The sequence below is a fragment of the Oryx dammah genome, unplaced genomic scaffold (genome assembly GCF_014754425.2).
Source record: "Oryx dammah isolate SB20612 unplaced genomic scaffold, SCBI_Odam_1.1 HiC_scaffold_3, whole genome shotgun sequence".
Lineage (NCBI taxonomy): Eukaryota > Metazoa > Chordata > Mammalia > Artiodactyla > Bovidae > Oryx > Oryx dammah.
In genome coordinates this window covers 84,305,472-84,316,826 of record NW_024070187.1, presented here as the reverse complement: position 1 = coordinate 84,316,826, position 11,355 = coordinate 84,305,472, and the positions used below count along the sequence as shown (strand labels likewise).

General features: G+C 38.1%; 1 protein-coding gene across 4 annotated transcripts in view; it reads left to right on the top strand.

The window, feature by feature from the left end:
• The first annotated feature begins 662 nt into the window (after window positions 1-662).
• Window positions 663-11,355, top strand: part of LOC120862206 (sulfotransferase family cytosolic 1B member 1) — a 30,483-nt gene continuing 19,790 nt past the window's right edge. For 2 of the 4 annotated variants that reach the window (XM_040238332.1, XM_040238329.1), the window contains exons 1-3: window positions 663-796; window positions 10,189-10,360; window positions 10,636-10,764. In XM_040238332.1, the coding sequence (XP_040094266.1) occupies window positions 10,213-10,360; window positions 10,636-10,764 (277 nt within the window). In that variant the 5' untranslated portion in view covers window positions 663-796; window positions 10,189-10,212. Of the gene's footprint in view, window positions 797-2,925; window positions 3,001-9,960; window positions 10,361-10,635; window positions 10,765-11,355 lie in introns of those variants that run through there. The other 2 variants (XM_040238330.1, XM_040238331.1) reach the window with 2 other exon arrangements.

Sequence of the window (11,355 nt, the reverse complement as noted above, 5' to 3'; positions counted from 1 at the left end):
TTTAATATTTAGACATATCACAAAAATAATCTAGATCTCTAAAAATGCTGCCCTCTTTTCTGCATGAAAAGGATGTGGTAGACCCTTGCCCTTCCAGCATCAGCATCATCAGCACATTATTCTCCTACTAAACTCCTTCTTTGTGTATATGTGACTTACCAAAAAAAAAAAAAAGAGGTTGTGGAAATGATTAGAGTGACAGAAAACAAGTGTATTCTGAAACCATCAGCTGTACTCTATTTCTTCTGCCAAAGTGTATCTTTAGTGTATGTTTATGTAGCTTTTTTCTGTAATGTTGGAAACTCATGTTTCTTTCAGATGAAAACACACACACAATGACTTTTTATCATGATCAAAATTATTACAAGACACTCTTTAAAAATTGTAGAGAAACAACAAGATTCCACCTATTGACCCTTCAGCTTCTTTCCCTTTGCTTTTCTCTCTTTGAAGCCATGTAAACCTTTAAATCTATGTAATCTCTGACTTTGCTTACTTTTGGCTGCCACCCTGACTCATTTCCTTTTAAGGCTTCCTGCCTCTTCCAGCTGATGAAGCAGCAGGCCCTGCTTCTGTGTATATAGTTCAAATTTGTATATCTTTGCCCATGAAGTCAGTGACTACAGCATTCAAATCATATCTTTAAACTTTTTTTTTTTTAATCCCAGAGACTGAAACGAGCCTCCCCGAGCTCGTCTTTCCCTCCCTTCAGGACTCCCACCAGCACCCAAGATTCCTTTCAGCAGCTGCACCACCAACTGAAAATGAAAACTGAAAAGAGGGATTAAATCCTGAGGTAAAGTTTTCTTTTTAAATCTCTTTTCTCTGAGTTTTTAATCATGCATCCACAGCACCAAGAGCTCCTTGAATAATTTCCGTTTTGAACATATGTTTATTGTTAGAATGTTTTTGCCTAATTGCAGTTTTCCCTCAGGAAACGCGGTGTTGTTTATGTTGTGCAGACTCTCTTAGTCTTTCAGTGATCCCTTTCATTTTTCTAGGTTCAATGGGACTCTGCTGAAGCATGCCAGGATTGTGGGTCTTCCCATCAAACTGTAGGCTCATAATGGAAAATGGAATCCACTCCAAGCTCTCATTTTTCTGCTCTCATCTGTACTTCACCCCATATACACACATGCACATACACACCCTTTAGGGTACTTTCCAGAATACAGAACGTGTTATTTAGTTCATATACTTCATTAGCTGGAGTTTGACGTAGACTAAGTAGAGCTGCAGTTTGTTAGAGTGAAACAAATGGAGCGAATATTCTTTTCCCACTAAAGAATCTCAGTGTCAGAAGATTCTGTGTATTTCTCCTAGGAGGGGCAATGGTTTCCCTTTTCCTCCTTTATTCTATTGTGTGTTTGTGTGTGTCAGTCGTATCCAGTTCTTTGTGACTCCATAGACCGTAGCCTGCCAGGCTCCTCTGTTCATGGATTTTCTATTAATGTTTCTTAAGTCAATTATAGACATTTAATTTTTAACTTATCACTCAACTAGGTAGATTTGTAGTATTGTGTAGACTGTACTACATAACGCATTACAAGTTTTTGTCATTTTTTGTCATTTTAAGATTTAAGAAACTTCTAGGAACCAATTTTTTAAAGTAAATATCCCTTATCAACTATCTGCCAAAGTATCTTACTCAGTAATGTTAGTGGTAGCTCAGCTGGTAAAGAATCTGCCTGCAATACAGGAGACGCCAGTTCAATTCCAGGTTGGGAAGATTCCCCTGGAGAAGGGATAGCCTACCCACCCCAGAATTCTTTGTCTTCCCTGCTGACTCAGATGGTAAAGTATCCACCTGCAATGTGGGAGACCTGTGTTTGATCCCTGGGTTGGGAAGATCCCCTAGAGGAGGGCTTGGCAACTCACTCCAGAATTCTTGCCTGGAGAATCCCATGGACAGAGGAGTCTGGTGCGCTACGATCCACGGGATTGCAAAGAATAGGACACGACTAAGAGACTAAGAACAATCCTATATCTTCAGTCTCTCTCCCCTGAATCTATCTTCTCATATAGTTCTAAACTCATCATCATCATGATGAGGCAATGCTAATCCCAGACTGCTACTCCAAGGTTCTTGAATTGGTTACACCCATTTCCCAGATGTGACTAGTATGTAGTCACTATCTTGTTGTTACTCATATCCCTTCTTCTCTGACAACATTTTTGCAGCATGAGGAGCTAAAGTTTTTTGTCAGAGGGAAGTTTGCTTTGTCAAATAAACAATCAAACAAAAAATTCCCTACAAACTGTGAACACCCTTAACCAAATGAGATAAATCAGGAACACCTTAGACTCTGGTCAGGCCTACCCATGCAGTATGACCAAATGAGCAAAGCTGGGAAAACTGAACTCTATTTCTGAGACACACCTCACTTGCTATTTGTCTGAGCAGAATTCCTGCAACTCTGTTTCCTAATCTCAGTCTATAAAATGAAAGTAAGACTTATCATCAGGGAGATAATATATATGAAGCACATTCAATATAATTTATTTTCTGGAAAACAATTCATTTTGATAAATCATTTATGTGCATGCTATTATTGTTAAAAGAGTACCTTAACGGTAGTTTAAAACCATGCTTTCCCAATTTTCTTCTAAATGTAACCTACTTGGGGATTTTATTAAAATATAAATTCTGATTCTGGATTGGAGCCTCAGATTCTGCATCTGTAATACAAGCTCTCAAGTGATGACAGTAGTGCATAGGGCTTGCATATGTACCATATTTAAATAGCAATTATGAATCAATTATATAAATACAAGAAAATAGTACAAGTCAAATTAAAATGAGTAAGTAAACAAACTAAAAATTTTAAGATGTGAAATGGAACCAGGAATGATGTTATAAATGTATAACATAATGTTAAGCACATACTGTGTGAGAAACAAATTTGTCTGTGTGATTTGTTGCAGACCGTATGGAAAATAGATCTGTGTCCTCAAACCTACTTGCTTTCCCATGACAATCTGTGTGTTTAATAAGAGTTGGTAAGTGGAATTTTGTAGTTATAAATGCTAAATTCCAGAGCCAAAAAATTTTAAAAAAGAGAGCTTCATTTAATTTTCTCAACTGATTCAGAAAATGCCAGTGTACAAATGAGCCCTGGAATTGATATTTACCTTTGCATAATCTGAAAAATTTAATTTGCTAAGGAATTAATAGAATAAAATGTTTCAAGGAAAACTATTTCATTTACTATATGAAGCTCAAATCTAATATCTGAATATACTATGTTTATTTCTGCTCTCACGCATTCCTTATATCCAAACTCCAAAGTAACACTATCCCTAAGATCTTAGAAGATTCTGAATGGGAAGTACATGTTACTTCATTCATTCATTCATTCATTCAGTTCATTTAACACCTACTTTATTCTAGGTACAATGTTTACCTACTCAGTTCCTCTTCCTTTCACTTCTTGCTCTGTTGAGTTTTTGACCAACCACATTATTTGTTCCATTCTTGAAGCTGTTGACATGTTTCAGAATTTTTTCTAGACCTAACAAGGGACTACAGATGCAAACATATAGGATAATTAAGAAATATCATGAAGGTAGCAATTTAATATGGAATATTTAATTTTCTAAACTGCTCAGACCACACAGCTCTCACAGGCATCCTTGTTTTAGGGTCTTGCTGGCTCTAAACCTATGTATGTCTACTCTGTGCTGAGACTGCTCTTTCACTTAGATACTCTTTTCAAGGCTTCTCAGGTCCCCAGATCCTTTACTCTGGGAGCAGTAATGAAGATGTAAAATTCAAATTATTTTTCCTATATTTCTAGTGTAAGATGCCATATATTTTTAGACAAATACATTATATAATAATAACTTTTATTGGGAAAACTAAAAAAATACACTATTGTAGGCATATTCACTAATTGTCAGACATAAAATATGATATATAATGCATATCTTGTAGTGTAAAATGAAAAATATGTTCAGATTTGTCTCTTCTAGACTTTTTTAAACATTATTTATTATTTTGGCTGCACTGGTTGTTGATTGCTGTGTGCAGGCTTTCTCTAGTGGCGGAGAGTGGGAGCTGCTTTTCATTGTGGTGTGCGGGCTTTTCATCACAGTGGCTTCTCTCGTCGTGGAGCATGGGCTCTAGAAAGTTGGAGCTTCCATAGCTGCTGCACTTGGGCTCAGTAGTTGTGGCACATGGACTTAGTTGCTCCACTGCTTGTGGGATATTTCCAAACCAGGGATCGAACCTGTGTCCCCTGCATATTAACCACTGGATCATCAGGGACGCTCCTCTTCTAGACTTTTTTAAGGGCCTGGAGAATGGGGTCTAGCAGGATATGGAGAACTTATCTCTAAAACACAAGGTTGTTACACAACCTTAATCTAAATCTTAATCTAAAGCATTCCTTTTTCTATACAAAAGCATGTGAGTTTAAATAGCAGCTAGCTTTTATGTTAGTGATTTTGTTTGTGGTTCCCATTACACAAATTGTTAGTTTAACAAGTTTCAACAATTTTCAAATCATCAAATTACTTTCAAAATATTTGCCTGATAAAAATATTTATATCAATTTGACAATCAGTGATCAGCAGTCTTTGATGTCTAGTTATAATTATTTGCTAGAGGCAATACAAGTTTATCTGAGATACATAATTTATGTTGTTAATTCAAACTCTATCCATCTGGTTGTAAACATTATCTATCATTATTATTGATTCACAAGTTCTCAGAAATAAATGGAATAGTAGATTATAATGGATCTTAAAGTTTCTACATTCTACCTTTCCTTCTATTTCTGAGAGGCTTATATTCCTTGAGGGCAGAGAGGAGGGTTTTAAAATGAGAAACACATTAGCAAGAGCCAGGCTAGTTTCATATGCAAAGTTCAGTGAAGATGAAGTGGAAAAAGTAAATAATGATGAGCTCTATGTGATGGTCAATTTTGTGTGTCAAAATGATTGACACACAGAAAACCCAGATGCTTGGTCAAACATTATTATCAGTGTTTCTGTTAGTGTATTTCCTAGATGAGATTAACATTTGAATTATTATTTGAATAAAACAAACTACCCTCCCTAGTGTGGACAAGCCTTATCCAGTCAGTTGAAGGTCTGAATCACATAAAAAGGCAGACGCTCTTGGAGTGAGGTGGAATTCCTCTTGCCTGACTGTTTTTGAGCTGGGATATCATGTTTTCCTATTTTCACACTTAAACATGTGTTCTTACTGGGTCTCAAGCCTGCAGGCCTTCAGAAGGGAACTACACCTTTGACTGTCCTGGGTCTCCAGCTTGGGACAAGTTGATTCAATTTCTCTGGAGAATCCTGACTAATATACTCTCAAAATGTTTTGAATAGGTTAGCAGATCAATAATATTCTAATTCAGGATTAGTATTATTTAGGATTATTATGATAAGAATAGTTGCCACTCAAAAATATGCAAGACAATTTTTATTATATATAAATATTTATGTGTATATATACATAAAGAGATTTATCATATGTAATTGGCTTAGATAATTTTAGAGGTGGGCAAGTCCCAAGATGTGCAAGATGATTTGCAAGCTGGAGACCCAGAATAGCTGATGATTTAATTCCAACTGAGTCTGAAGTCTAAGAACAATGAGAGTTAATGGTATAGTTTAATTCAAAAGCTGCCAGGCTTCAGACTCAGGAAGAGTTTACGTTTTAGTTCCAATCCGAAGGCAGGAAAAAAACTGTATTGCAGCTCAAAGGCTATCAGGTAGGAAGCATTCATTCTTACTCAGATTTATTGTTCTAATCAGGCCTTAAACTCATAGAATGAGATCATTCCACACTAGAGAGGGCAATCTGCTTTACTTAGTATTACCCATTTAAACATTAATCTCATCCCAAAACATCCTTACAGAAATACTCAGAATACTGTTTGACCAAATGTCTGGTCATCTGGTGGCCCAGTCAAGTGGACACATAAAATTAATTATCATAGCTTCTAAGCAAAATAGAGTATCATAAGTTAAATGTTCCCCCTTGTGTGAAATAACCAACAGGAATGTGGATAGAAAACAACTTGGGCCCTATTATTTCCCACATTTACTGCTTTGAGAGAATTCCTGGGCCACAATTCAGGGAGGAAAACCCAGGTACAACATCAGACATCCAATAGAAAGTATCAGGCATGCTAATTCGCAGAAGAAGGCAACCATAGTGAAAGGAAAAATTAGGTAATTGAAAATAATCTAGAACTAACACAGATGTTAGAGTTAGCAAACAAAGGTATTAAAACAGTCATTATAACAATATTCAATATGCTCTAAAAGTTCTCTGCTTTATTGACTATGCCAAAGCCTTTGACTGTGTGGATCACAATAAACTGTAGAAAATTCTGAAAGAGATGGGAATAGTAAACCACCTGACCTGCCTCTTGAGAAACCTGTATGCAGGTCAGGAAGCAACAGTTAGAACTGGACATGGAACAACAGACTGGTTCCAAATAGGAAAAGGAGTACGTCAAGGCTGTATATTGTCACCCTGCTTATTTGACTTATATGCAGAGTACTTCATGAGAAACACTGGGCTGGAGGAAGCACAATCGGAAATCAAGATTGCCGGGAGAAATATCGGAGCTAATATCAATAACCTCAGATATGCAAATAACACCACCCTTATGGCAGAAAGTGAAGAAGAACCAAAGAGCCTCTTGATGAAAGTGAAAGAGGAGAGTGAAAAAGTTGGCTTAAAGCTCAACATTTAGAAAACTAAGATCATGTCATCTGGGCCCATCACTTCATGGCAAATAGATGGAGAAAAAGTGAAAACAGTGACAGACTTTATTCTTTTGGGCTCCCAAATCACTGCAGATGGTGATTGCAGCCATGAAATTAAAAGACGCTTACTCCTTAGAAGAAAAGTTATGACCAACTTAGGTAGCATATTAAAAAGCAGAGACATTACTTTGCAAACAAAGGGTCTGTCTAGTCAAGGCTATGGTTTTTCTAGTAGTCATGTATAGATGTGAGAGTTGGACCATAAAGAAAACTGAGCACTGAAGAATTGATGCTTTTGAACTGTGGTGTTGGAGAAAATTCTTGAGAGTCCCTTCAACAACAAGGAGATTTAAGCAGTCTATCCTAAAGGAAATCAGTCCTGAATATTCATTGGAAGGACTGATGCTGAAGCTGAAACTCCAATACTTTGGCCACCTGATGCGAAGAGCTGACTCATTTGAAAAGACCCTGATGCTGGAAAGATTGAAGGTGGGAGGAGAAGAGGATGACAGAGGATGAGATGGTTGGATGGCATCATTGACTCAATGGGCATGAGTTTGAGTAAACTCCTGGAGCTGGTGATGGACAGGGAGGCCTGGCATGCTGCTATTCATGGGGTTGCAAAGAGTCAGACATGATTGAACTGAACTGAACTGAAAAGTTGAGACAGGAAGAGTATAATCATTCCCCAAATGATCTTCTAGAGATGAAAACTATAATGTCTGAAGGAAAAAAAAAAAAAAAAAACATTGGAAGGGATTAAAATCAGATTGCACATTGCAGAAGGAAATGTTAGTGAATATAAAGAAATATAGCCATAGACATTATCTGAACTGAAACACAAAGAGAAAAAAATTTTTTTTAAGATTAAAGGAGCTTCAATGAGTTGTAAACAAATTCATGTATCTTGGAGTATCAGAAAGAAGTGAAAGAGACCCTCAAAAAAGGTATTTGAAGAAATATTGACTGCAAACCCCAAATTCACAGAAGTTCAATAAACAGGAAGCACAGGCACACATACAAACCCATGGAAATAACCACATGAAGGCACATCATAATTTAATTGCTAGAAACCAGTGATATTATAGATTATCTTAGAAGCAGACAGAGAAAACAAATGCATTATACACAGAAGAACCAAGGTGAGAAAGACAACAGATTTCCTCTAAGAAAAAATAAGGAGAAACAAGATGGCGGAGGAGAAGGTGGATGTGGCGTACTTCTCTCTCCATGGATGCATCAGCAATACACCTTCAGACACAGAATATCTTGCAGAACACCAGCTGAGAGTGGGAAGGAGTCTTTGACCATGGGAAAGGAATATATAGATCGATACAAATCACAGTAGGATGAAGGAAGGAGGGAGGAAAAAAGGAGAGTTATCAGGACTGGACATATACTCGGGGGGTGGAGGACCTGAAGCAGGGATCAGATACCCACATCAGGGCAGTTGTTTGGGACAGAGGAGAAGCATTTGAGGCTGTCGGAGAGTGCAGCAGCTCATCTGTGACAGTCTGAATGGAATGAGAACCACACAATCTTTGCTACAGCCTTACCTACCCCGGACAGGATTCGAGTCCCCTGGAATGTGCAGTGGCTCGGAGCTGGACTGTAGGGATTGGAGAGCAATCCCAGGGTGAGATCTGCTGTTGACTTCAGGGAGACAGTGAAAGGGGGCATGAGGGAGGAGATAGAAGGGGGAAATGCCTTGGAAGGAAAGCTGGGCAGCCATGGAGGTAAGGCAATACTGCTGAGTCACATGCAGAGGGTGGAGCCATCACTGTAGCCTCTCTTTCCCCACATGCAAGAGCCAGCAGCTGACCAATAGACCCAAGAGAGGGTGGCCCTTTAAGTGCCTGATGCCCTGAGCAACAGAGAAAGATCAGACAAAGAGGCCCTTTGAAGCCAGATGCCAGAGGCATCTGAAAAGGGATTAATTTCCAAAATATACAAGCAGCTCATGCAATCAAGTGAGCAAAAGACCTAAACAGACATTTCTCCAAAGATGGCTAATAAACACATGAAAATAAGCTCAACATCACTTGTTATTATATAAATGCAAATTAAAGCTACAATGAAACATCACCTCACACAGGTCAGAATGAAGTGAAAGTGAAAGTGAAGTCGCTCAGTCACGTCCAACTCTTTGTGACTCCATGGATTGTAGCCTACCAAGCTCCTCTGTCCATGGATTTTTCCAGGCAATAGTACTGGAGTGGATTGCCATTTCCTTCTCCAGGGGATCTTCCCGACCCAGGGATCGAACCCAGGTCTCCCACAGTGGTCAGAATGGACATCATCCAAAAAAATCTACAAACAGTAAACGCTAGTGAGGTTGTGGAGAAAAGAGAACCCTCTTGAACTATTGGTGGGAATGTGAATTGATACAGCCACTATGAAAGAACAGTATGGGGATTCCTTAAAAAACTAGGACTAAAACTACCATATGATCCAACAATCCAACTACTGGGCATGTATCCTGAGAAAACTTTAATTGAAAAAAATATATATACGCCAGTGTTCACTGCAGCGCTATTTACAGTAACTAGGACATGGAAGTAATCTACATACCCATCGATGGATGAATAGGAAAAAGAAAAAAGCTGTGGTACATATATACAATGGAATATTAGCCACAAAGAGGAACACATTTGAGTCAGTGCTAAAGATGTGGATGGACCTAAAGCCTAATAGACAGCATGAAGTAAGTCAGAAAGAGAAAAACAAATACTGCATATTAATGAATGCATATATGGAATCTATGCATATGGAAAGATGGTACTGATGAACTTATTTTCAGGGCTGCAATGGAGATGCAGACATAGAGAATAGATTTATGAACGCTGGGGGGAGGGAAGGGAAGGAGAGAGTTGGAAGAATGGAAAGAGTAGCATAGAAACATATACATTACCATATGTGAAATAGATAGCCAGTGAGACTTTCCTGTATGACTCAGGGAACTCAGTCTGGGGCTCTATGACAACTAGAAGGGTGGGGTGGGGTGGGGTGGAAGTTGGGAGGGAGGTCCAAGAGGGAAAGGACTTAAGTTTGCCTATGGCTGATTCATATTGATATGTGGCAGAAACCAACACAATATTGTAAAGCAATTATCCTACAATTAAAAATAAATAAATTTTAAAAATGAGATTCAACAGAAGTATGATGAAGAATGATAGGTCCAGATTTTTTAGCATGTTTCTGGAAAATGGGATTTTTAAATGTTCAGTCTTATTTGTTTCCCAGGCTTCCATTCCACTAAAGACCTTTGATCTGCTTGTCACTAAGCCAGCTACTGCTCTTGCAATCTACTGCTGAACACCCATAAAAATGCCCTTTGTATTTAGATCTCTTGTTCTCTCTGTGTTAAAGGCCAGTTTTACTCTGTCAAATTGCCATGTCTTAATAACTTTAGTTACTCAGCTTAGTTTCATTCTCTCTTTTCTCCATGTGCATTAGGTATTTGTATAATCTGGAACAAAGATGACTTCTTCAAAAGATGTCCTGAGAAAAAGTCTGAAGCTAATCCATGGCTGTCCCATCACCTATGCTTTTGCAAACAACTGGGAAAAGATTGAACAGTTTCAAAGCAGACCAGATGACATCGTGATAGTCACTTACCCCAAATCAGGTGAGTTCTGTGACCTGGCAATGCAGGTCTAACGTCAACTTTTGTTTCCTGAAAATTAGCTTCTGCACAAAATTGTTAATATTCTAAATAAAATTAGTATTCTTAACAGTCAGTCTAGCCCCCTACTTTGATTATATGAAAATAGACATTTGGGGCATAGAAGGGGAAATTCTACAGAATTAATTTTCTAAGAGAATATTTTAAGATGGCAGGCTTCCAACAGGGAACTTCCCCCACATTCAGGTGAAGGTTAAGAACATGTTCTTTTCCCACAGGTACCACTTGGATCAGTGAAATTGTGGACATGGTTCTACATGATGGAGATGTTGAAAAATGTAAGCGAGATGTTATAACTGCTAAAGTTCCGATGTTGGAACTGGCTCTTCCTGGACTAAGGACTTCAGGTAATTTTAAAAGACCCAGGAATTATAATTTTATAGCAACATATTAGTATCATATTAGTTACTGTATCTTGTGATTTCCATTCAAGAAAAATGGAGTGTATTTGGTAACATGAAATAGAAGCATGCAAGTAGAACAGTAACCAAGGTATACAGAGAAACTGTAGTTTAGTCCATCGCATGCACATCCAGGTATAATAACCAAAGATAAAAGAATTTTGTTATGGAAAATGACTAGAAATCTCACTGATAAAAAAGTTTCTTACCTTTTACTGAGTTCTGTTGTATAAAATTTATTAGACTAATTTTTCAATTTAGAACATTATTATAATTAAATAAACGTGTGGTGAGTATGCTCAGTCTCTTCAGGCATGTCCGACTCTCTGACCCCATGGACTGTAGCCCACTTGGCTCGTCTGTCCAGGGGATTCTCCAGGCAAGAATACTGGAGTGGGTTACCATGACCTCCTCCAGGGGATCTCCCTGACCCAGGGGTCAAACCCACATTTCTTGCATCTCCTGCACTGCAGGTGGATTCTTTTAGTGCTGAACCACTGAGGAAGCTTCAACTAAATAAGTACCAATGCCTTTTAA